This window comes from Pyrus communis, chromosome 14 (assembly GCF_041283825.1).
Source record: "Pyrus communis isolate YQ-2024b chromosome 14, ASM4128382v1, whole genome shotgun sequence".
Classification (NCBI taxonomy): Eukaryota; Viridiplantae; Streptophyta; class Magnoliopsida; order Rosales; family Rosaceae; genus Pyrus; species Pyrus communis.
The window spans coordinates 18,762,477-18,789,817 of NC_142578.1; the positions used below are offsets into that span (position 1 = coordinate 18,762,477).

Below are 27,341 nucleotides of genomic sequence, written 5' to 3' on the forward strand. Positions count from 1 at the left end.
AGTGTTTGTACCAAACAAGCTAGTGTACGAGAATAAAGTTGCCAGCATCAACTTTTTTGTCTCCCAAAGCTTTAGTTTTTCCACAGATAAGATCCTTCTATGTACTAAACTTGCAATGAAGTTAAAGTCATAGTTCAAAGTTACTTCCACAGATGTGATCGTTCCATATGCTAAACTTGCAATGAAGTTAAAGTCATAGTCCAAAGTTTTTCCTCGTAATGTGTAAAAGCTTCCACAAACCATTCTAAACTTCCCTTCGTACACTACCACTGTAACATCTCATGTCAATAATGCAATGTCATCAAGTAAAACTAAAACATACATGACATTGCGCTATTGGTCTGAAATGCCAGAGTAGCGTGCCGTAGTATGTAAGTCCTCTCCATGCAGATAAAGTCATTACCTGTTGCTCAGCAAAGTTCAGAACCAAATATCTCTGAGCAAATGCTTTAGAACCTATATTATTTGTTAAAGCTGAGATTCTAAAGTAAACATATACTATAAAATGCAGAAACTAACATAAGTATTCAAAAACAGCCAGAGTTGTTTAGAAGGGTACTTGGTAAAATAGCCTGAGATAAAGCATAGTTTCCATGGGGGAGGTTAGAACCAGTTCTATGGAGGTGAGATTCAAAAAACTGAGGGAAGCACCAGAAATTCGAATATATAGCTCAAAACCAAAGATCCAAAAGGTTCCCTTCATGCTCCGCAATCCCAAAACTTTCGAGAAGTTTTACGAGCCGAGGGCCGTAGCAATAGGCCCTTTCCATCATGGCAATTCAAGGTGCGAGCTGGCAGAGGACTTCAAGTTTATGTTGACAAAAAGATTTCTTCATTACACTGAGCAAAAAGATGAAGATGTGTATCATGTGATTGAGAAGAGGATCAAAGATCTAAGGGGCTGTTACACTGAGGAAGCGACACAGCACTATGATGATGAGGCCCTCGCTTGGATGTTGTTCTTAGATGGGTGTTCAACCTTACAATTCATACAGTCCTTTGTGGATGAAAAGTTGGAAGAATTGTCGATCAAAAGGGACCAGATAGCCTTTGCACAACAGGACTTGTTCTTGCTAGAGAACCAAGTCCCTTATGAAGTCCTCGAGCTGTTGATGAGCTCAAGCAACAAACACGGGGAGTTGAAGAACTCAATCGAGACTTACGTTCAGGCGAACATTAGTGCACCTGGAAAGAAGCAATCAAAAAAGCCGGAACAGAAGGAACCAAACGTAGCAATAACCATGGAAAAAGAGCCCGCTCATCTTCTTGACCTTCTCCGAACAAGAATGCTAGTTACAAAAAAAAATCCCAATAATCAAGATAAAGATCCACCAAAAAATTCCAATCAGCAAGCTAAAGAAGACTCCGTACAATCTTTTCGCAATGTACAAGAGCTTAATGCAGCCGGGATCGATTTTACGGTTAGTGACAGTAGCTCTTTGGGGGACATATCTTTTAATTCTCATTGCTTTGCAGGACTACTCCGTCTTCCTGCAATATCAGTAGATGACTCAACAGGGCCTAAGTTCATGAATCTGATAGCATATGAAATGTGTCATGATTTCCCGAATGATTTTGCGGTCACCTCTTACATCAGCTTCCTTGATGCACTCATTGATCATGCAGATGATGTTAAGAAGCTAAGGTCAGCCGGTGTACTTTACAACTTACTGGGGAGTGATAAGGAGGTGGCTCAGCTCTTTAATGAGATTGGCACTGACTTGGTCCCTAACACTGACATATACCGCGATGTCAAAGCCGAAATAGAAAAACACTACAAAAACAAGTGGAAGACCTGGATGTCTCAATTCTGTCACGATCATTTCAGTAGCCCCTGGACTTTCCTGGCTTTCGTGGGTGTTCTAGCAGCACTTGGGTTAACCGGCATCCAGACTTGGTTTGCAGTCCATTCTCCACCGTCTCCCTGTGATGTCGTATGCCAGAACTTGAAAAAGCGGTGGAAACTTAAGTGAGATAAAGGTAATAGAAATACATAAGGTTTCTTTCACACGTGTTTTCTTCAAGGGTCTGCTGATTTGGTATGTTCAGGGTCCAGACAACCCTGGCTTTTCATTTCTCATTTGCTTCACTTTGTGCTGGTATGACAAAATAAGTATCTTACTTTTGTTGGACTTTGTCAGCGTGTATTTGAATTTTGTGTGTGACAAGCGTATTTGTACGCTCATGTAATAAACAATGTGATTCCCTGCTGTTTCCTATTTATCTGTTGCTCCAAAATAACTAGCAGGTTACACATTGGAAGCAACTTTTTATAAGCGTTTCCAGAAACATTTTACAGAACTTAGTTACGTGCGCAACATTCAGAGCTGAACCAGAATCAGCTCAATTCTACATTTTAAGTTCCATAAGACCTCAATTATCCCAATCTCAAGAAAAAGATAGTTCTGAATCCAAAACATTTTAAGATCACCTATCAGGGCAAATGAAGCTCTATAGTTATACTTTATGCTTATAGGACTATACAAAAGAACAATTTGTATCTTGTTTACTGTAAATATATGTACTAAAGACATCCAAACTGTTATAGTTTTGGAATCAAACAAATTTCTACGATTTAACTTCTCTATGTTAACTAATTTCTGCCGCGGTTTGAGATCACAACTAATTTCAGTTATACTCTTTCTTCAAAACTTGATCTGCAAGTGCTAACTGGCTCTTCATAGGTGATGTCATACAACAAACAGTGAACAATTTGCGTTCATTTTATATGAACCACTTTTTGTGGCCCTTCCAACTCCAGATCAACTTAAGTCACTTCTAGCTCTATCCTGAAAACCTGACCCATAACTGATAATTTGTAGGTGAATAATATCAAGGTAACAGTAATAAGAGTATTATCTCCCCCTTTTAACCCCCTTAAATCCTAAACGAAGAAATCTAACCTTAATAAATGGAACAGTATGAAACAAAAACAACGGTGGCTTGCATGTAAGACAAGATTACAGTGAAAGCAGAAATATTTAAGGCCATTTATATCCACAAGAGTTTCTACAAGAGCTAAGGGTTAGACGTAAGAATATAACAGCATTATAGATGGTTTATTTTTGTTTCTGAAGAGTAGCTAATTCATAATAGTTGGTTGACGACTATTAGCAACAGTAAGTATCTTTGATATGGAAATTCACCAACATAATTTTCATATTACAAATAATATCAGTCATCCTAATCTCTATCCTGTATCAAGTTGTTGATCATCTTTACCAAAGGAGGAGTCCCCTTGGCCATAATTTCTATTCTACTAGCATTAGAAGCATGAGAAAACAGTGAAAACCCAAAAAATACAAGATCGGGAAGAAACAGTCGAGATGACAAGAATCCATGCCAATAGCGGGGTTCTAGGTCAAAAAAAGCGTTGAAAAACCTCCGAGTACCTTTCAAATCAAGCTTAAGCAGAATAGCCATACCGAAACAGAAGAACTCCCTTTGTCTCCTCCTTTGTATGGGCCATAAATCTTTCCAAATTTCTGCGGACACTTCATTTCCTGAAAGTGTTCTATCTGAACCAAGGTACTGAACTATTGCATTTGCAACAATAGGAGCCGCTGCCAGAGTCCGTGCCACCATATACCCAGTTGAAGGGTGCACCATCCCTGCTGTACCACCGATTCCAACGACTCTCTGAGGGAGCACTGGGAGCGGTCCGCCCATTGGGATGACACAATGCTCATCCTCCTCAATGCTCTTAACTTTTATGCCCAGATGCTTTAACCTAGCAGCCATCCTTTCTTGGATATCTTTCATGGGTAAGCCAGGCCGAGCTACCAGGGAAGTTTCTTCGAGAAATATCCTGTTGGATGAAAAAGGCATTGCATAAAGGAAAGTAGGGATCCTACCATTTCTCTCCTTCAGTTCGATATTATTGTTCAAGTGCGAATCTCTCCAGTCCATAAAAAGCATCTTATCAACATCGAATGGATGCTCTTCGACCTCCGCCAAAATCCCATAAGCCACTTGGTAACCTGGATTGTATGGCTTATCATACTGTACAAGACATCTTGAAAAACCAGTTGCATCGAGAACCACAGAAGCTTGAATTGTGACACCGTCATTGCAAGTCAACAGTGATTTTTCCTCCTCATGAATAACCTTAGTAACTTTAGCTTGGTGAAATTTAACACCGTTTGATATGCATTTTTGCAGCATTTTCGACTTAAGCTGCTTCCGATTAACCCTTCCATAAGGTCTATTAAGATCCTTCTTTGATTCCTCGTCTATGTACACAACAGCACCAGACCAGGTAGTATCCAGGCAATCAAGCATATCCATTGCCTCAAATTCATCCACCCAAACACCATAATTATTGGGCCAAATCAACTTGGGAGACGGGTCAATCGAGCAAACAGAAAGGCCTGCCTCCGAAACCTGCTGTGCCACGGCGAGCCCAGCAGGGCCACCGCCCACAACAGCAAGGTCCACAACAAGACCCTTTGATGGGTCATACAAAGGAAGCTCAAATTCAAGACTTTCCTTCTTAGTTTCCGGCACAAGCTCCAGAAGAGCACTGCTACTAGCCTTAACAACACCACCCCTACTCAAGTTCACACGAGACCTCCTAAGGCCATACCTAAACTCCTCGTTGCGAAGCTTCGAAGAGCTTGAACTACTCAATTTCTCCGAAAACCCATGAATTGGGTGCAAAAATGCAAGCTTGTTATGCGTTTTAAGCAATGTATCCATGAAATTCCAACACTTGTACCGAATATCTCTCTAATATGGACACAACAAGTCCCTGAAAATACAATCTGGGTGTGAAGAATTATCGACTGAGAACCCGATTTCTGATAAGGGTTTTCTCTGAGAAACTGAATTTCACATACAGACACAGGAAGAGCTACTAGAAGAGCAGTATTAAAGCATGAACAATCCTTACAATTCGAAAAGATTTTCTGGGAATTTAGAAAGAACAACAGAAGTATGAAAATATACAAAGAAGGAAGCTCATCAGTGAATTGAAAGAGCAGAGAAATGATTGCTTACCGAAGAGCCAAGAGAGATGAGAAAGTTCCCAAGAGATATTGTGAAGGTGAAGCTTGTGTGGGTGTGGCCGGTCCTCAACCTCAAGGACGACAAGCTCACGTGGGTTTGTGGTGGACGTCCACTGTTCTTCGTCCAAGTTGGGACACGCGTCCTGTGATATTCATTTGTCTCTTCTTCAATTTTCCTTCCTTTAACAAATTATTATAATTAAAAAAACAAAACATTATCATTAAACAAAGAGCAAGGCTACGAATATTAAATTTAAAGACATAAATTTGAAATGCTTAAATATCAAAATAGTTAATGTGTCATAGCTATATGCCCAAATTAATTCTTGTGTTTTTTATTTGGCTTATTTTATCCTCATATTTTATCTGTTAACCAATTAAGGACATTTCAACCAATTTCTTTTTAAAAAGAAATTTAAATGTCGAAATAGTCTATATGTTATAGTTATATGGTCAATTCAGTCCTCGTATTTTTGACTTGGCTAATTTAGTCCTCATATTTGTCTCTTTCAACCAATGGATGATGTTTCATTCAATCATTTTTTTAAAATTCATAGGAAAAATTATATGAAATATAATTACCCATTCTCTTTACATAAAAATGCAAATCAATGTGAAATAACACATATATGAGATAAAACTTCTAATCTGAAAAAATAATTAAGGTTGTGAGATAGAAAAGAGAGAGAGTCATGTTAGGAAGAAAATCGAGAAGTTGAGAGGAGAATAATTGTTCTTTTAATTTTTAATTTTATTTCAAAATGAAATATTTTAAATCAAATAAATTATAATTATATAAATAAGTATATATTAATTTCTAATTTTTTTACAAAAATTACATGTAAATGTCTTTAATTAACTAACGGAAATAAAATAATGATCAAATTAGTCAAATTAAAAACATAAAAATTAAATTGATCCAATAATTAAAACACAAGACCATTTTAACATTTGAGCCAATTTGAAAACTGAAAAACATGTTGATTATACTTTAATAGTAACCCTGTGTGCCCAAAGCTACATGAACCCGGTTACAACTTCAACCCCTGAATTTCTGCCTGCGCACGATCATCTATTAGATCTAAAAACCTAATCGCATCAGCCCACGTGTCCAATCTCACCAAGGCAGTACCACACAGAAACGCAAAAAGAAGCAGAAACAAACTGCGAGAAAAAGAGAGAAAAATGCGAGAAAGTTAGCGAAAACCAATAAAAATCAGATATGGGTAGCTCAGCCGCCGGAGAGGACTTCTCTGTGGTGGTTCTAGCGTCCGATCTCGGCATAGACGCGCGGCCGTTCTTGAACCACCAAGACAGAGAGATTGAAGAGCAAGAGAATTGGTACAACTGCCCTCAGAACCTTATCTCCGACGAGGACTTCTCCGACCTCGAGCTTTTGCAGTTCTTTCGTGTCCAAGGCCATGACAAGTTGGGAAATCGGATTTTCCGAATCGTGGGATAATATTTTCCTGGTAAACAAGCAGATCCTTACACTCTTTGTTTGCTTTATTTGTTGTTAAATTAGCCGATTGAATGAACACTGATTTCTCTGCTGAAATGCGAAGTTTTAGCTCTCCATACCTGAGTTAAGTGCTAAATAGCATGTTCTAGTTTATTTGGCATCTGGGGTTTATTTGGTTTCTTAAATTTTTTGCGTTTGTTTGGGTAATTGTAATTGGGGTTTATTAATTTTGGTGTGCTCTGTCAAGTTAAACCCCTTTGGCCTCGTTTTGGGCTGGTTTGGTATGTAGGATTGGATTGGATTGGAATGCGTAGCTCTCTACTTTTAAGGCATATTGGAGGCTGAAGTGAATGATTTTTCATTTGGAGGGGATTAGAAGAGGATTAGACATGAAGAAAACTCATCCCTTCTAATCCTACCATTTTGGGAAGGATTGGAATGGATAAGTAATCTATCTTCTACCGTCTAGCTGGACATAAAATTTTCATTTCTCCCCCAACGTACTTTGAAATTACGGAGTTATTTATTCCAATCCAATCCAATCTTACTCATGAAACGAGGCCTTTCTGTCTTGAATGTATAACCCACTATATTAAAGATATGTTGAAGGAAGAAATGAAAAAGTTGTGCCTAACTTGGAGGTAGAGGATAAATCAATCATTAAGGACACTTGTCCATTCCTATCCCACAAAATGATAGGATTAGAAGGGATAAGTTTCCTTTGTCTCCGGTCCCCTCTTAATCTCCTTCAAATAAAAATCTTCGTTCACCTCTGCCTTTAATAGACCATAATATAGTGGTTTATCCATTCCAAAACAATTCTAGAGACTAGACGTGTATAAAATGTTGCGTCTCTTGGTTTCGTTGTTTGTATTTTTATGTTTAGCTTATAAGTGGCGTCTATAAGAAATGGTTCATTAAATGGGCCCTTAAAGTAACTATGAACATTAAGCATGTCTAAACAACAGTGTGGGTTAAAATGACTGTTTTTTTCTTGAATTATGTAAAAACTAAACACTAAATGTTCATTAAATGGGCCCTTAAGCTTACTGAAACTGTGCTATGTGTTGAATAGCACACTCTATAGCATTTTTAAATTTTGAAGTCCTTATTTTAGCCTGTAGAGCATAAACCACCAGTCCCCATAATTCAAGCAGAACAAAGTGGTTTTGAGTTTTGACGTTATTGGGAAATTGAAAGAGATGACTAGATCGATTTCTAAAGGCTAGGTTTCCCTTCTTGTACCCTTCAATATTGAATTCTTAAGGTGTGGGGATAATCCAAGTTAACGGGCTGGTGTTGGACATATGTACTGTTGTCAGTTGAGTAACTTGAGTTTTAGATTCTGAGAGTATTTCAAGATCGGGTTTGGGAGGAGCAAATTGAGTTCTACACATATATTGCAATTGCATCCCTTTTTGACAACGTTTTGTAGCACTTGTGTTTCTTCCAAAGTGGCTTCTTTCAGATCAATTTCTTTTGAATTTTGTCTTGGCAGGAAAATTAAAAATTCACAATCTCTTGTTTTATTTGCCTTATTCTACCTTTGTGTTTTAATTTGTCGGATTATCTTTGTGCAGCTCCAGTCGTGAGTGCAGATAGGTTGAAGAGGTATATATTCCACAAATTATGCAGTGAGCTTCCAGAAGGGCCATACTCCATTGTTTACATGCATAGTACTGTGCAAAAGGAGGATAACTCCCCTGGCATAAGTATCTTGAGGTGGCTTTATGAATACCTTACATCATATTTGAAGGACATGCTTCAAGTTGTGTACTTCGTTCACCCTGGTCTCCGATCAAGACTTGTCTTTGCCACTCTTGGCCGATTTTTCTTAACTGGAGGGTGAGTATTTCATATAGTTTGGATATATACTATAACAATACTGATTTCTCATTAATATAGGCATATGTTAGTTAAGGATAGTGCTATTCACACACCTATTTTTACCTCGCACACACCTCTCTCAGTTTCCGGCCGTCAGATTGAATGAATTGAAAAAGATAAATGGACAAAAATTTAACAGGGGTGTGTATAGCACTACCCTTAACTAAATACTGTCTTGAAACTTGGTGATTATTTACTTCATTGAACAAAAATTAAACATTTCCGCCTTCGATATAAGTAGGATAGAATCATTTTTTGTTATCTTGGGGGTCGGTTCATAAGAACTTGAGGATTTGAGCTACACTATAGTATGCAGTCATGTAGGTATCCCTCAAATGACTTTATTTCCTTTAAGTAATTATCTCCCAAGTCAATCCCATGTCCAAGTTACAATCAACAGAGAATGAGTGATGGTTATCAATGAAATTTGAGAAGCAGGATGCGGCCTCGGTACATGTTTGTCCTAAAAGTTTTCTTTCTTTGCAGCCTAATTGGAAAATCAAGTATGAAAGCCGCCTGCAGTACCTTTGGGATGACATAAAGAAGGGAGAGGTTGAGATTCCTGAATTTGTAAAAAATCACGACGATGTTCTTGAGCATAGACCACTAACAGAATATGGCATCGAACTGAACCCTCTGCCCATGCTTGAGGTTCCGTCAACAGCCTACTCATTTGGAAGGTATGAGGAGAGATGGACATCAAGAGAGTATGTGTCCTAATTTGGTACTATGTAAACGGTCCTTCCCTAGTAATTGGGATTCAGGCGTCAATAAGCTCGGTTTGAGAAGTGGCTATGAATACATATGCATGCTTTGTATAGAATAATACTCTGTAGTGTTGAGTAAATTAAAATTGTTACTGCGTCGAGGCCTTGTTTCGTTTTATCGGTTCTATGTCCTAATTAGATTCTCCCTTCTGTGTTTGAGAGAGTTCTCCTCGTTCCTTTGTGTTTATTTTGTACGCGGTAATGCTCAGATATGTTGGCCAAGGCCTCATCTGTAGTAATTGTTAATGGGTGCATTTTGGATTGTTCCAGTGAGGCATTTTAAAATCCAATCTGAATTCCAAATTTTTATCGTGTTTGGTAACATTTGGCCAAACAGTTTTTCGTTTTACGAATCAAAATGTGTTTGGACATTAAAGAATAACAATACAATAATAGTCTTTCCGGCCCTTAGAAGGGGTGGATAATCGTGGCTTGTCACTAGTTGTCTTCATTTAAAAAAATAATTTTATATATATATATAATTTAAAAAATATAAAACACAACCTACATACGATTCAATTTTAGGAATTTGACTATAATATTAATTGTATTTAACACATATATTATTTGGACGGTCAGATGTTAATTGTATTTTTTTTTTCTTCATGCAAGGGCTTAACATTTTTCCATCACTGTGGTACTTGCAGATGGTAATTGTAATACTTGGGCCAAAGTCCAATTCGGTCGAAAAACACCTGAAATTGGTCTCGATCCATCAAAAACCCTAAAGTTGGTGTTCTTTAATTTGTCGAATCTACAGCTTCATCGTCCCCAAACTTGTTTGGCCTTTGTTCCTCGGTTCAAGAGATGTCTAATGGTAGTGATGGTCAATGGAATACCCTTTAGAAACGGCCTATCGTCGTCGTGCACCCACGAAGCCCATCGGTGCAAACTTCACGAAACTGAGGTCAAATCATGTCGGTTTTTGGGTGGAAATGGAAGAGGGAAGGTTGATGAGTATGGTGGTGGTGACAAGTGGCTCCAACTCACCGGAAAACCAACGGAAACGGCAACGGGAGAAGTTGCCAGTAACCAGGTCAAGACCAGGTCAAGGGGGATCCGGTTTTCTTGTTCTTTTCCTCTCTCCTTTCTCACTTTTCCTTTTTCTGATTGGGCAACCCCTTTTCTTATTTCCCTCCTTTCCTATTTTCTCGTTTATATCTTATTCTTTATAACTGTAAGATCCTACATCGCCCAGGGGTGAGGATCTTGTAAGCCTTATATGTATATTCTCATCTTTACCCAGCACAAGGCCTTTTGAGAGCTCACTGGCTTCTGGTTCCTTAGGAAATCCGAAGTTAAGTGAGCTCGCTCGAGAGCAATCCCAGGATGGGTAACCCACTGAGAAGTTCTCGTGTGAATTCCCAGAAACAAAACCATGAGGGCGTGGTCAGGGCCCAAAGCGAACAATATCGTACTATGGTAGAGTCGAGCCTGGGATGTGGTGGGGGCTCAGGTCAGGATGTGACAATTTGGTATTAGAGCTAATCCTTGGGCGGAAGTGTGCCGACAAGGACGTCGGTCCCCTAAGGGGGGTGGATTGTAAGATCCCACATCGCCCAGAGGTAAGGATCTTGTAAGCCTTATATGTATATTCCCATCTCTGCCCAGCACGAGACCTTTTGGAAGCTCACTGGCTTTAAGTTCCGTAGGAACTCTGAAGTTAAGCGAGTTCGCAAAAAAGCAATCCCAGGATAGGTAACCCACTGGGAAGTTCTCGTGTGAGTTCCTTGAAACAAAACCATGAAGGCATGGTCGGGGCTCAAAGAAGACAATATTGTGCTACGGTGGAGTCAAACTCGGGATGTGGTGGGGGCTCGGGCCAGGATATGACAATAACTCCGTTTCGAGAACGGTTTTCGCCTACACATTTGTAGATAAAATATAACAATGACAATGAAGCATATAAGGATAAAATATAACAATGAAGCATATAGGGATAAAATACGTCCTCGTATAATTTCAGTTTAGCCAGCTAGAGCATTTATGTCTTTTCCACATATCGAAAAAGTATTTGCTGTAAATATACATGTGTTGTAACTACGAATACGACAATGAAATACTTAATTTAATAATAACATCCAGGAACGGGATTTCACATTTTTGCCCCATTTGAATTTCATAATTAAATCACATATTTAAAAATAATCAGGGTATTACAAAACCTAAGACTTCTCACTTACATATGAAAAGGAATACCATGATTACGATATTTTTAAGTTATAATGCTATTATAAAATGTAGAATATGACAATATATTTAATTAAATCCGATCGGATCAACTTTTGTTTATATCCAAATTTGTTTTGTATTTCCTTAATTACATTAAATTTTAATTGATATAAATAAAACATTGGAGCCACTTAGTACTACGGTCTAGTTGTATTCCTCTTCACATGTAAGTGATAGATTTTAGGTTCAGTTCTCGTCAAAGAAAATTCTGAACCACATTATTATGACTCACCTATTGTGAGGCTTAGTCTATCCTCCCTCATCTCTAATAAAGGAAAACTAACTAAAAGGGCATGAAAACTGTTGTACCATATATTGGGCCTCATTATTTGGGCTTCATTACTTAGCCCATGATTCATGTAAAAGGGCTCCCTCACACTCACTTAAGAAAGGATAGAAGACTCGACGAGAGACAAGGGAAATAGATATAAGGGAAATGGGAGAGCAAACAGAATAGCAAAGAGAGCAAACATTGCTTCTATAGCCTCCATGTATATTCAACATTCATTTACATAGTAAAATGGAATCAACACCACCAGTGTGGACGTAGCCTCAATTTAAGGTGAACCACGATATATTTTTTTGTATTCTTGTGCATTTGTGTGATTCACGGTTGGATTTACATTGGTCCAAGATCGACTCAATTTTGTGCATCAACATTTGGTGCTGTCTGTGGGAATCAATACGAAAAGTCATGTCGGTTCTCTTTCATTTTTTTCATTCCAACATAGTGAAACCCTCACAACCTCACCACAACCCTCCACCGATGAATCTGCACAACCTAAGAACCCAAAACCTCCCTCTTTGGCTTTTCCAGAAAACCTTCGCAGACCCCATCTTTACTCATAATCTCTCTCTTTAGCTTAAAGAAACACAATCACTTTCTTTTTCAAAGAAAAACAACCAAGCTAAGAAAAAAGCCAATCCATCCATCTACAGAGAAAGAACTCATTTTGAGTTTAAATACAAAAAGAAGCTTCAGCTAGCTTTCCTAAACACCTACACTTCTATATACTACCAAAAGAACAATAGCTAAGTTGTCTTCATTTTTGTGGGTGCTGGGGAGAAGAGTCTCTCATCATCCGAAGAGTTGAAGAAATAGAAAAAGAGTACCTATATTATTAAACCAAAGGGCTGAGCGCATGGTACAGCCATTGGCGAACCTAGTGACGGTGGTAAGCCCGTAGTTTCTTGCCGTGTACCCCGTGGACCTGGTGATCATGGAGAAGACAGTGCCAACAGGTTGCTCAGGCGATCATGGTGCTCCTTCTCACGATCCCTGGCCTCGACGACCTCCGCAAGGGCCTCGTCACCGTCACCCTGACAAAGCGGATCCTGACCACACTCAAAAGGCTTGCTAGTGGGGGCTGAACCCTTGTCACCACCATCCACCGGTGGAAACACTCACGAAGAAGATAAGACTTTATCTTTCTTTATGTTTTTTCTTAATTATTTTATAAATGGTGCTCCACTTTCTCCAAAAAACAACGAGTCGTAGCAAATAACCAAATTCTCTGCCTTTGAAAAAAAGGGTCAAATAAAGGAACAATCATTCCCCAACAAACATGATTATATCTTTACTTTTCCTTTATTTTATTTTATTTGCTGAAAATGGATGTGAGTTGGCAGCCGAAAGTATACAAGCTAGTCTGCATGATGTCTTTACTTTTCCTTTGAAATGATTATATTATAAATACTGTTTTGGCGGCTCTTGTTTGCAAACTTATCAACAGACGCTTGCGGCTTGCATGCAGCTCATATTATTTTATTATTTGCTGTCTGTGCCACATACACTAGGAGCAGCATTACAGGCCGCATACTAGTTGTTCGCACGTTACTTAATTTTGTTATAATATCACTAGTCTTTGTATCTTATTTATGGTTTATCACATGACTATTTCTCATAATACGTGGCAAGTCTGACCAAATTACACTTTTTATTATTTGAATGTTAAGGTGACATAACTTTGGTGATTCATGGCACAGACTCTATTGATCAACATTGTGACTGATTAAAGAAGCCTACCAACTTATAGACTGACTAGCTGCATTCTTATGGTGACAAAGATTTAGTCTGATCAATAATCTTTTGTCTGACCAGACATTCGCTTGCTCAAACACTCGCTCATTTGGACACCTATGTGCTTGGACGTTCGTGAGTTTGGACACCCATTCGTTCGGGCACTTACGAGATTAGACACCGTTAAACTTGGACACCCTTGAGCTCAAACCCTGACTCACGAACCTAACTTGTGGACCCTACGTATGGCACCGACTCAAAGACTCAACTTGTGGACTCAATCCGCCGATTCGACACATAGACCCAATATGCGAACCCGACAAACGGACCCGAGTTATGTCAAAAGTTAACTCATAATGAGCGCACACTAATGTCGAGTGCATACTCGCAATGAAGAATGCCACAAGCCGAGCCGGCTCGCAACGAGCATTGCCTCCAGCCGAGCAACCGCCTCGCCGCGAGCATTGCCTCTAGCCGAGCAGCCTTGCAACGAGTGCTACCTCTAGCTGAGTATTTCTTCACGTTAAGCACCGTCTCATGTCGAGTACTAGTTCTGGATGACATCTTAGTCACTTCAGCCCTCACATGGATTGAATTTGAAGTCTCCAACCAAAAAACTCTCTTGACTTAAGACTTGGGGGACTTCTGTTGTACCATATATTGGGCCTCATTATTTGGGCTTCATTACTTAGTCCATGATTCATGCAAGAGGGGAGGAAACCCTTATTCTATAAAAGGGCTCCCTCACACTCACTTAAGAAATGAGAGAAGACTCGACGAGAGACAAGGGAAATAAACAGAGGGGAAACGGGAGAGCAAACAGAATAGCAAAGAGAGCAAACATTGCCTCTATAGCCTCCATGTATATTCAACATTCATTTACATAGTGAAATGGAATCAACACCAGTGTGGACATAACATCAACTTGAGGTGAACCACGATATATTTTTGTGTTCTTGTGCATTTGTGTGATTCACGGTCGGATTTACATTGGTCCAAGATCGACCCGATTTTATGCATCAACAAAAACTTTAGATTTTAACAAAAAAAAAAAAAATCATGTTATAAGTTTATTTAATGGTTAATACAAAACTTAATATCAAATCAGCCCACTAAAACTGCCCAACCAAAATAATTTATCGAGCTTCCAAGTACTCCTAACGTCAAGTTTTCTCACTCGTTTATTTAGTCTGTTTCCTTCATATGCAGAGAGAAAGTCTATAAACTCATATTAATTTCTGTAATTTTCTCATTACATCTGCCATCATCCGATCTTCTTCTTCGTCCAACTCTGAAAATGGTGATAGAAATCCTGATGGATGTGATAAATAGGAGTAGATCTAGGTTTGGAAAGTAGCGGAGATGTCGTATGAGTTTCCGAATCTACATTTCGTCGAAGAAATCTAGAGAGTTGGATCATCGCTGCCGTACCTGAGGTGCAAGCAGTCCAAGCATTACCAAATACATCCTTCATCATCTGTTTATGCATGTCCCATTGGATCATCACCGACATACTTCACAGCAATTGGTCCAAATTGATTGCCTATTGTTTTCCTTTGGGCTTTCACATCTCCAAATGCAAATGGCTCAAAGTAATTTCAACTTCAACAAGTATGTTTATTCTATGATCCAAATGCAGCCTTCGTCCCTATTAACTTTTTTATGCATACAGCTTAATAGAGAAGACCCAAGATTTCCTAATTGTGGTGTAAAGCAACAAATTATGTTGCAGAAATGTAATAATGCAGAAATGATGATGAAGGTTTTAGAGAGATAAGGAAGAGAAATGAGTTGTTGTAATATTTTCTATATGTTGAATTATAGTCATTACATTTGTTATAAATTCTCCTATCTAGCTTGTTCACTAAGACACCTTATAACTGCCTTAATCTCCTTATAACAAACCTACTAATCCATTGACACATGACACACTATCTGACCATTCATTATATACTGTTAACATCCTCCCTCAAGCTCAGGAGGAGGATCACGAAGCCTGAGATTGCAACAATGAGCGCGAAACAATGGTACAGACAGCCCCTTTGTCAGGATATCAGCAAATTGTTCAGTAGAGGATACAAACTGCATGTAAAGTAATTGTTTAGCAACCATTTCTTGAACAAAATGCACGTCAATCTCAATATGTTTGGTTTTTTGATGCATCACTAAATTGCAAGTAAGAGCAATTGCTAATAAATTATCACAAAACATTGTTGATGGAGTTGATATATCAATCTGTAGAAATGCAAGAATCTATTTTATCCAATCGATCGCAGTAGCTGTTGTAGCAATTACTCTATACTCAGCTTCCGTTAATGAGCGAGATACTGTATTTTGCTTCTTGGATGACCACGAGATTGGATTGGTCCCTGAGAAAACAACAAATCCAGTTGTGGATCTTCTATCATTGGGATCCCCTGCCTAGTCAGCATCACTAAATGCATTCAACTCTAACTCTCCTTTCACATATTGAATACCATAATGTTGAGTCCCTTTAAGATATCGTAATATTCTTTTGACAGCCAAGTAATGTGACTCTATGGGACAATGCATAAATTGAAAAACCTGAGGCACAGAAAATGCAATGTCAGGTCTTGTGAAAGTGAGATATTGTAATGATCCCACTATACATCTGTATAATGCAGGATTATCAAATGGTGTTCCATCATCTTTAAGAAACCGATTCTGAGGCAAGCAAGGAGTATCACAAGGCTTTGATTGATGCATTTCTTTCTTTGTCAATAGATCATTAACATACTTATGCTGAGATAGAAATAACCCTTCTGCAGTTTGTGTAATTTGAATTCCAAGAAAATAATGGAGGGAGCCTAGATCCTTGATATCAAATTTGGTTGCCAATGCAAAAATGACTTCTTGGATAATAGTTGTTGCACTCCTGTGATGATTATATCATCCACATAAAAGAGGAGGATGACAACCCTAGAATCAGTGTGTTTGACAAACAATGAAGTATCTGCATAAGTTGTTTGAAACCTTAGAGAAGGCAGAAAATTAGTAAACCTTTCATTCCATGCCTTTGTGGCTTGTTTGAGACCATATAAAGACTTGTGAAGTTTGCATATTGATGATGAATAGATAGAATCAACAAAACTAGGAGGTTGTGCCATGTATTCCTCTTCTTGCAAGATTCCATGCAAAAATGCATTTTTGACATCAAGCCATCTTAAACCCCAACCAAACTGTGTAGCTACTGCAATAACAATTCTCACTGTAGTAGGCTTAGCTACAGGGTTGAATGTTTCACCATAATCTATACCTGCCTCTTGATTGAACCCCTTGGCCACAATCCTAGCCTTGTATCTGGAAATAGTTCCATTGGCATGCCTCTTGATCTTAAAGACCCACTTGCACCCCACAAGATTTATGTTTGATGGTAAAGGAACCAAGGACCAAGTTTGCTGAGAATGTAACGCTTGTATTTCCTCCTCCATAGCTTTAAACCATACTGGAGATTTCAGAGCAGATTTGTAAGAAACTAGTTCAATCTGAGATAAATCCACTTTTGCATTCTCAGAGGCCATGGCAAGGAATGCTTTCTTCTTGACAATTCCACTATTTGATCGTGTTTGCATATGGTGTAAGTTCAATGGAGGGATAGGAAGAAATACTTGTAAAGTTTCTGGTTGAAACTCAGGAACCACAAGGATGGCAGAGGAAGTACACTAAGGTGAAGTGCCAGTAATGGGTTGTCTTGTGTCTTCTGTTGATGTTGGCTGAGATAAATCCAATGTATTTGGGGAATTATGAAACCTGGCATTGGCAGAGCTAGGTGTAACACTAGGACTAGACACAAAAGGATTTGATGGTGCGCCAACAATTGTATTTTTACTAGTAACAAATACTGAACTCACTGGAATTTCAGAACTAGACTTCTGTGAATGGATATATGACTTTTGGACAAGAGAAAAATATAGGAAATCACACTCATCAAATATAACATGTCTCGAGATGTAAGATCTTTTTGAGCTAACTTCAAAACAAATATATCCCTTGTACTTAGATGCATATCCCAGAAAAATACATATTTTGGTTTTAGGTTGTAGTTTGCTACTAATATAAGGCTTTAATAATGGGAAACATGCACAACCAAAAATCCTTAAGTGTTGAACATCTAGAACAAATTGAAAAAGAGCCTCAAATGGTGACTGGTTATTTATAGTTGATGAAGGCATCCTGTTGATAAGGTATATTACAGTTTGACAACCAAAAGACCAAAAAAATGCTGGTAGGTGTGCATTCTGTAACAATGTGATTGAGGTGTCAACAATATGCCTATGTTTTCTTTCTGCATGTCCATTTTGCTCTGGAGTATGAGGACATGATATTTGATGAGTGATTCCTTTATCTATCAAGAAGGATTGAAAAACATTACATGTATACTCCCCACCCCCATCACTCTGTAAGGTTTTAATAGAGACTGCAAAGTGATTGAAAATGAACTGATATAACCTAATAAACACATAACAGACTTCACTTTTATTATGCAAAGGAAATAGCCAACAATATCTAGTGCATTCATCAATGAATGTCACATAGTGTTTATAACCATCAATAGAGGTACAGGGAGCAAGATCCCATACATCACAATGCACTATTTCAAAAGGAATTACAGATTTAGACACAGATGGGGAAAAAGGTAACTTGCTGAATTTTCCTTGTAAACATGATTGACACAAAGAAGGTAATACATCAAAAGGTACTGAAATATTAGATTTTTCTAAGTATAGTGGAGACAATGGAATTAGAGGGGTGACCTAGTCTGTTATGCCAGAAACTGGAATGCACTTGTTGTCTGAGAAATGCAGCTTTAAATCTTTGATGCTTGAGCACAATTGGTTTTGATATTGGTATTGGATATAGCCCATTACTGCACTGCCCATTGTACAGAATCCTCCCCTGTGGCTTTATCCTGAATCCAGAAATTAAAAGCATAAAAAATTAGCCAACAATTATTATCGAGACAGATTCTGTGTACAGATAACAAATTCTGAGTAATTCTTGGAACATATAACACTCAATTAAGCTTCAATTTTTTAGTAGGTGCATGAATGACAGATGAACCAATATGTGAAATTGATAAACCTGCACCTTTGGCAGTTTGAATGGTCTTTGTGGATAGGAAATGAGTAGCCAAAGAAAGGTTCTGCAAGTCTGTAGTGAGATGATTTGTTGCTCTTGAATCTGTAAGCCAGAACTACTGAGAAGAAGCATTTGATGTTGGAGTGGATGGTGAGGAGTTTACACGTATTGCAGTCATTTGAGGGGTGGTGCCAGAAATATTTGCATTTCAAAAATGGAAAAACTGAGTAGTGTGATTCTTCTTGCCACAAATCTGATATCCTTCAACTACAACAGCATCAGTATTTCTGAATCGACATGTATCAACAAGATGACCAAATTTTCCACATATTTGACAGGTTGAATGTGATGGAGATGCACCAAGAATACCGGAAGCGGAAGTATTGTAGACATTTCTAGAATTCCCAAATCGAGAATTAGTATTATAGTTGAATTTACCTCTGCCCTTGTTCTTGTTGTAATTGTTCTTGAAGTAAATAGGCTGAGTGGTTGTACCAGAAAAACCAGAAGACTGAGTGCTCGAATACCCTTGACTTGAAGAACTCCCTTGATTATGACCACCAAAATGCTTGGAACCAGATTCAGAATTCTTGGCCACCATTGCAGAAAGAAATGGTGTAACAACAGTATTCTCAACCATTGCTTCTTCCGCAAGCAACTGAGATCTCAGGTCCTTGAGAGAGATTACACTCTCTCGACCTCGAATGATGGATCTGATGGTATTATATTCTCCTGATAATCCATTAAGAGTTAAGATGACAATATCATCATCTTTGAAATGCACTCCTGCGGCTGCCAAATAATCATAAGCTTCCTTGATACGCTGCAAGTATTGGGATATGGAATCAGGGCCTTTCTTGATATTTTGTAACTCAGACTTCATTTGGAGTATGGTTGCACGAGTAACAATGGAGAATTGTTCTTTGAGCCGAATTCACAGTTCTCGAGCACTTATGCTGCCAATGACACGCGCTACAGTCGATGGGGAAAGTGTGACAGTAATAAGCTACATCTCAATCATGCATTTTCCAGACCTTATATGCATCTGTTTCAGTTCTTGATGATGAATCCCCATAATCGACATAAGACTTCCCAGATCCAGAAGAAATAAACCTTACAGGACAAGGATGAAAACCATTCAAGAACCCCATAATTCCATGACCTTCAAGTAGCAATTGCATCTGAAAATGCCAGGTAAGATAGTTGGAATCATCAAGTTTGACAGTGACCGACGTAGGAATAGTAGAAATAAGAGAGGTGATTGGCGATTGCACAATTTGTAGTTGGTTGGCAATCACCATTGTAGCTTGTTGAAGAAAAATTCACACAGGAAATATATCAAACACTTGGCGAACACGATTGTAAAGACGAATAATCACGAGATAGGGAAACTATTAAAGTTCCAAAACCCAGAAATCCAAGATAACAGAGAAGAAGAAGAAGAAGAAGATCTTGAGCGGCGGAAGTACAAAATCCAAGATCGAGATAACCTTTCAAGCAAGAAGAGCTCGATCGGCGAATGATACCATTTAAAGCAACATATTATGTTGCAGAAATGTAATAATGCATAAATGATGAAGAAGGTTTTAGAGAGATAAGGAAGAGAAATGTAGAGAGAGAGAGAGAGAGAGAAATGACTTGTTGTAATAGTTTCTGTATGTCGAATTTCAGTCATTACATTTGTTATATATTCTCCTATCTAGCTTGTTCACTAAGTCACCTTATAACTGCCTTAACCTACTTATAACAAACTTATGAATCCATTGACACATGGCACACTATCTGACCATTCATTATATATTGTTAACATGTGTTTGTCCTAGTTGTAGGTTTTATTTATTTTAGTATTATCAAACTTGTGCCTCTCTCTCCCTCTCTCGATTTTTCCACCCTGTTTTTAGTTTTCAATTCAAATTCCACCATTTCTCGAATCAGTTGAATCGATTAAATCCGATAAGCATGGGTAAGCGTCTCAGTATTGAGCCTCTAGAGCTCAGTCTTTCCTGTCAATATAACACGCTCTCTTTCTCGTTTGATTAGTTTCTTGTTTAAGAGATTTGCATATGCAATTTCGTTTCTGATTACAATTTATGGTTTTGTTTTTGTTATTGAATTTCTCCAATCGAATTAATGATGAAGGTTGAGATGGCGGTGGCCAGGAAGCTGAAGTTGTTGTGTTTAAAGGGCAAGTGATCGAAAAGGAGGTCGAGACTCGAGAGCTTGAACAAACGGTCAAATCTGTTTCTTCATGCTTTTTGCTTTTCAGTTTGTTAAGTGCTTCATTATCTAGCACCTCCTCTTTAATATGAGGGATGACTTTTTTATTATCTAATTTTCTCTTAAAATTTATTTTAATTATTTTGCTAGTACATACAAATCTTAAATAGCTTATCAAAATCATCCAATTTCCTTGTGGCTTAACCTCTTTGTGTCTTTTAAAGTCCATTCATCTTAATTGTTGATTAAAAAAAATGCATACTTCTGCAAAAAGCAATGCTATTCGAGTAGTCATCACGACAAAATAATGTCAGGATGGGTAGTCTAGTTGAATTTGCAAGATTGCATTTGGGATTTGGGATTTGCATTTGGAAGTGATTAATTTTTAGTACTTGGATGATAGCTGAGAAAAATTAATTGGAAAAATATTTGCTGGAGTTTGCTTGGTGAGTATTTGGATGATAGGTTTATCCGTTTCCAGTATTTGGTGAAGATGGGACACAATGTCTAGGTCTATTCGTAGAACAACAGCAAAAATAACCCACTTTAATTCTGAAATTGAACCAAGATAACCCACATTTTTCTGGAACTACAATAAAATTACAACTATTGCTAAAACTGAATCAAAATAACCTACACTATTTCTGGAACTACAGCAAAATAACTAACACTATTTCTGGAACCGAACCAAGTATCCCATACCATTTATGGAACTACAACAAAACTACAATTATTTCTAAAACCGAAACAAAATAACCACACTATTTCTTAAACTAAACCAAAATAACTGACACTATTGCTAGAACTAAAACAAAATAATTCACAATATTTTTGAAACTGAACCAAAATAACCCATACTATTTCTGGAACTACAACTAAGTTTCAATTATTTCTAAAACTAAACCAAAAACACCCACACTTTTTATGAAACTTAACCAAAATAACCCATAATATTTCTGAATTTGAACCTAAATAACCCACACTATTTATGAAACTACAACAAAATAACTAACACTATTTCTAAAATTGAATCAAAGTATCCCATACCAATCTTGGAACTACAACAAAACTACAACTATTTCTAAAACTGAAACAAAATAACTCATACTATTTCTGAAACTAAACCAAAATAACATACACACTATTGCTGGAACTACAGAAAAATAATTCACACTACATCTGAAACTAAACCAAAATAACTTACACTATTTCTGAAACGAAACCAAAATAACCTATACTATTTCTGAAATTAAAACAAAATAACCCACACTATTTCTGAGACTAAACCAAAATAACCTATACTATTTCTAGAACTACAACTAAATTACAATTATTTCTAAAACTAAACCAAAATAACCCACAATATTTCTAGAACTACTGCAAAATAATCCACACTATTTCTAAAATGGAATCAAAATAACCTACACTATTTCTAGAACTATAGTAAAATAGCATAAATTATTTCTGAAATTGAACAAAAATTATATATACTATTTCTGAAATTGAATCAAAATAATCCAAATTATTTTTGGAAGTGAACAAAATAAATATTTTCTAGAAATATAGCAAAATAATGCACAATATTTTTTGAAATTGAACAAAGATAATGCACATTATTTCTGGACAACTGCAAAATCGCACACTATTTATGAAACTGAACCAAAATAGCCCACACAATTTTTGGAAAGGAAAAAAAAAACACGCAGTTAACGAACCAGTTTTTTTTTTTTTTTTTTAGAAAAGTAGTGCAAAAACATACTATTTCTAAAACTAAACTATTTCTTGATCTTAAAAAACTAGTAGTGATCAAGTGCAGTGAAAACAAAATAATTTTCTTATAGAAACATTACTAAGTTTATGGATCACAAGCATGCAAACATTAATTTGAAATAAGTAATTAACAAGAAAATGAGATTAGTACCTCTCATCAGGTTATGGATCTCGATAGTTTATATATTGAACAAGGATGGTCTACCATGTTCGCCTTAAATCTTGTTTAGGATTGAGTGATTTAGGGTGACACAATGGTGTGGTTGTGTTGGGTCTTTATTCCCTATATCACTTTGAAGTACTTTATTTGTATTATGTTTTGTTGGTTGTTCCTTGGCGTGGAACTCCTTGTAATTTTTTGGCTTTGCCCTGGTTATAAATCCAGTTTACCAAAAAAAAAAAAAAGGCTTATGTCTAAACAAATATTAACTCAATTCAAATAGTTGGTAAAACATAATTACTCCACATGGAACGTAGGTTCCACAAGTAACAAGTGATCTTTAATACATTGACTTGAAGTCCGAGCTCCACCCTTAGACCCTTGGGTTCTCTATAAAATCTAGTCTACCAATCGACCTCCATAATTCAAACACTCACTCATCTTCCGTCCTCAGCTCTCACACTGACTAAAAAGCTTAATCGATCAAAATGTGCGCAGAGTCCGTCTTTCGATGGACTCGTCGTCTTCCTCCTTAGCTCATTCAACTTTCTCTCTGCACTTAGCCATAACAGCCTTTGTTGGTGCCTCCCTCATCTCCACTTCTACATTCACAAGTATAGCGTCAACTAGTTTCTCGAGCATCTCATTGAGATCTGCCATAAGCCTAGTCGAGTTTCTGGCAACCACGCCGTGATCGAAGCCGAGGAGGAAGTAATTACAATAAAGACGAAGAAGAGCGAGGGTTTGATTCCAACAACGAGGTTGCTGACATGACAAATGGTCGAAAGATGCGGACGAGGTCGGTGGAATATAAGGCGCTTCACTCGTATAGGATATCATTTTCGTTGCATTGGCTATGAGGAACGGCGATTGGGTGAGGAAGAGTAAGCTAGGTTCGATCGGCCACCTAATTTTGGAGCTCCACGGGTTTCTCCTTCGTTGGACAAGCCCAATTTCGTTCTGTAGAAACTGATTTTCCTTGATTATTACACCATCAATATACAGTGTATATATATATACACACACACAAAAGTAAGTAGCTAATACTCTACGGTTACATCTTAAAGACAATTAATATACACATAAATATGGAGTTACAACATAACGGACAATTGGCCAATATTCTATAATTAGTGTCATTAACTATTGTAACTCCCTAACATCCTCGTGCAAACTTGACACTGGCGAAGAGACAAGTTTGGAAATAAGACGCCTAAAACGATCAGCAGACAATCCCTTGGTAAAAACATCTGCTAGTTGATAAGTAGAAGGGATGAAGCAAACTCGGTGACTGCCCGAAGTGACATGTTCTCGAACAAAATGATAATCAATAGCAATGTGTTTGGTGCGAGCATGAAAAACAGGTTGGCAGCAAGATACGTGGCAGCTAGATTGTCACAATTAAGAATAATTAGATGTGTGAGAGAATGGCGAAGTTCATAGAGAAGACCTTGAATCCATATAGTATCTGCACATGTATAGGCTAAGGCTCGATACTTAGCTTTGGCACTTGAACATGAAACAGTACGTTGCTTCTTTACACTACATGAAATTAAATTAGGTTCGAAAAAGACACAATACCTAGTAGTGGACCAGCGGGTATCAGGACAACCTGCCCAATCCGCATCTGAATAAGCAACAATAAATGAAGAATTCGTAGAATAGCGAATAGGGAGGCCATATTTAAGTGTACCTTTGAGATAACGTATGATGCATTTGACTGCTTCATAGTGAACATCAGTGGGAGATCCAATGAACTAAGAAACATGTTGTACAACATATGAAATGTCGGGACGAGTTATGGTGAGATATTGGAGAACACCGACAATCTGTCAATATGGGGTGAGGTCTGATAGGGGAGTACCATGAGTGCGAGAAAGGCTGCTCTTAGACGACATGGGTGTAGAAACCGGTTTACATGCCAACATGTTACTGCGTTGAAGGACATCAAGAGCATATTTAGCCTGATTAAGATGAATAGAACCTTTCTCATATGTAACCTCAATACCAAGAAAGTAATGAAGTCGACCAAGGTCCTTGATGTCAAATTCAATGCCAAAAGTATTGATAAAAGCTTGTAAATAGGACTGACTGCTACCTGTGAGCACGATGTCATCAACATAAAAAAGCAAAATCATCTTATGAAACTGATCCTAATATACAAACATGGAATCATCAGAGCGGCTTTGAGTAAAACCAACACAAATCAAGAATGAACCAAAACATTGAAACTAAACGAGGTGCTTGTTTAAGACCATATATAGCCTTGTGAAGTTTGCAGACATGATTTGGTCGGCTGGGATCAACAAACCTAGGCGGTTTTTTCATATAAACTTCCTCAGATAAGGCGCCATGGAGAAAAGCATTCTTAACATCAAGTTATTGAATGGACCATTCGGAACTAACTGTAAGACTAAGCACGATTCGAATCATAATTGGTTTAATAACCGAGTTGAATGTATCAAAATAATCGACCCCATATTGTTGGTGAAATCCTTTGGCCACAAGACGTGCTTTGTGATGCTCAACAGTGCCATCGGATCGCCGTTTGACTTTGAAAACCCATTTACAGCCAACTGGGTTCTGTGTGGAGAATGGAGGAACCAAGAACCAGGTACCTTGTTTGAGAAGAGCATTGAATTCATCATGCATGGCTTGCTTCCATGCTGAAGATCGAGCAGCTTGAGTGTAGCATGTGGGTTCAACATTAGAGGCGAGTAGTGTGGTCAGGGCGTGAGAGAGATGGTAATGGGTGGAGAAATTGGCATATTTGGGATTTGGTTTGAAGATTCCTGATTTAGAACGAGTTTAAATAAAAGATAGATGGCTGGAGATTCATGGGAACGGTGATGTATCAGGAATAGGGGTGCTGGAAGGCGGTAGATACAAGATGGGTTCTAAAGAAGTTGCAGAGGGGAGAGACTGGGTGCTAGGCACGGGTTGAAAAGTCTGGTTAATGGGATTGGGAGTTTGGTCTGATTAATGAATTAGAGTTGAGACAAAAATATGACTTAAGTCTTGTGTTGTAGTGGTGGGCCTTGGAAAAGAATTTCGGTCCAAGCAAAAGTCAACAGATAGAAGGACAAAGTCGGTGCTCATGAAAAATGTGGAACGGTCAGCAGCACCAAAATAAAATTTGGCTTCATGAAAATTCACATGACGAGAAGTGTAAAGTCGACCCATAGGAGGATGTAGACAGCGGTAACCTTTATGACGATAGCTGTAACCTACAAAGACACACTCAAGATAGAAGGGTTGTAATTTGTTAGAAACATAATCACCAAGAAATGGGTAACATACACACCCAAATGTCCAAATGAGTGAGTAATCTGGATTGTGAGAGAACAATTTTTGATATGGAGAAGCCTATTCAAGTAATGGAGTCAAAAGTCGATTGATTAAGTAAACAATTGTACAAAAGGCTTTAGCCCACAAATGATGAGGCATTTGAGCAGTAAGAAGAAAAGTATGACTCATGTCAATGATATGACGATGCTTTTGTTCAGCCAAACCATTTTGTTGAGGTGTGTGTGGACAAGAAAAATGATGCACAATTCCATTAGCGGCACAAAATTGCTTAAATTGGAAGTTATCATATTCCTTACCCCCATCACTTTGGATTTGTTCAATGGACAAAGAGAATTGATTTTTGACATACATGACAAAACTGGAAAAATGACCAAAGACTTCAAATTTGAGATGCATTTGAAAAATCCAAGAGAAACGAGTATAATCATCTGTAAATAAAACATAATAACGGAACCCAGAAGTAGAAATAACTGGAGACATCTAAACATCTAAATGTATTAATTCAAAAGGAGCAACAGAATTATGTTCATTAGAAGAGAAAGGAAGCCTAACAGATTTGGCCAAGGCACAATGGCTACAAAATTGATTTGCCAAACATTTAAAATCTAAAAATGACTGAGAAACAAGTGTGCGAAGCACTTTATTGGACAGATGGCCGAGACGATGATGCCAAACGGAAGACGACACAACTACAGAAGCAAGTGCAACCGGTAAGGTAGACAAGAGCGTTGGAAGAACAGGATAAAGACCATATTTACATTGGCCTTGAAAAAGAAGAACTACAGTGGTTAAATCATGAATTGTATAGCCCCATGGAAAGAATGTAATGCTAACATGAGAATCTTTAGTATATTGAGCAACGGATAACAAATTTTTATGTAAGGAATGAACACGAAGGACACCGGAAAGATGGAAAACATAAGTACCAGAAGTGAAAAAGACATTACCAGAATGAGTGATGGGGAGGGAAGTGCCGTTACCAATAACAACTTGGTCAGAAAAAGATTGTGGAATTGAGGTAGAAGCCGAGCGTGCATCATGAGTCATATGATTGGTAGCTCCAGAATCAAAGTACCAATTGGGGTCGGTTGAAGAGGCAATATACATACCAGCAAAAGCACGAGGTTGAGGACACCGAGTAGAAAGATGACCATGCTGTCGGCAATTCTAGCATTGCCGAAGAGGAGGCGAAAGACCTAAGAGGCCTTGAGAATGAGCCGGGTTGAGTGGCGGGCGGACAGGACCATATCCCTGTGCAGAGGCAACAGCAGGAAAACAAGTGGGTTGAACACGGGTTCAAGGGGTGCAGGGTCTGCGTGGATTAAGAGCAGAGAGAAAAGTACTTGATTGAGCGTTGGCAGTCATCTGCACGGTCAACTCTTGTTGAGCCTTAAAGGATAAAAGACGAGCT

The 27,341-nt window shown here is 38.0% G+C and overlaps 3 protein-coding genes and 1 pseudogene across 9 annotated transcripts; 2 read left to right on the forward strand and 2 right to left on the reverse strand.

Annotated features, from left to right (window-relative positions):
- Positions 1–529: 529 nt before the first annotated feature.
- LYC (lycopene cyclase) lies at positions 530–5,157 on the reverse strand. 6 transcript variants are annotated; one of them, XM_088684306.1, is made up of 2 exons: positions 3,393–5,157; positions 530–2,797 (listed from the first exon to the last, which is right to left on the reverse strand). In XM_088684306.1, the coding sequence occupies exons 1-2, from the start codon at positions 4,696–4,698 to the stop codon at positions 2,763–2,765; spliced, it is 1,341 nt and encodes a 446-aa protein (XP_088540432.1). In that variant the 5' UTR covers positions 4,699–5,157; the 3' UTR covers positions 530–2,762. The 6 variants fall into 6 exon arrangements, with proteins under 6 accessions (XP_088540432.1, XP_088540431.1, XP_088540435.1 ...); XM_088684305.1 differs by having other exon boundaries at positions 530–2,808; XM_088684309.1 differs by having other exon boundaries at positions 530–2,789; positions 3,426–5,156.
- On the forward strand, positions 594–2,223 carry LOC137711899 (UPF0481 protein At3g47200-like). Its single transcript, XM_068451056.2, has one exon. It carries the CDS (start codon positions 594–596, stop codon positions 1,971–1,973), a length of 1,380 nt encoding a protein of 459 aa, XP_068307157.2. The 3' UTR covers positions 1,974–2,223.
- Positions 5,158–6,099: 942 nt separating the features above from the next.
- On the forward strand, positions 6,100–9,223 carry LOC137713565 (uncharacterized; annotated as a pseudogene). Its single transcript, XR_015955424.1, has 3 exons — positions 6,100–6,478; positions 8,049–8,313; positions 8,826–9,223. The product of XR_015955424.1 is annotated as an uncharacterized LOC137713565 (transcript).
- A 9,459-nt stretch (positions 9,224–18,682) lies between these two features.
- Positions 18,683–19,775, reverse strand: LOC148691334 (uncharacterized). Its single transcript, XM_088683988.1, has 2 exons — positions 19,509–19,775; positions 18,683–19,351 (listed from the first exon to the last, which is right to left on the reverse strand). Exons 1-2 carry the CDS (start codon positions 19,773–19,775, stop codon positions 18,683–18,685), a joined length of 936 nt encoding a protein of 311 aa, XP_088540114.1.
- Between the last annotated feature and the right edge of the window lie 7,566 nt (positions 19,776–27,341).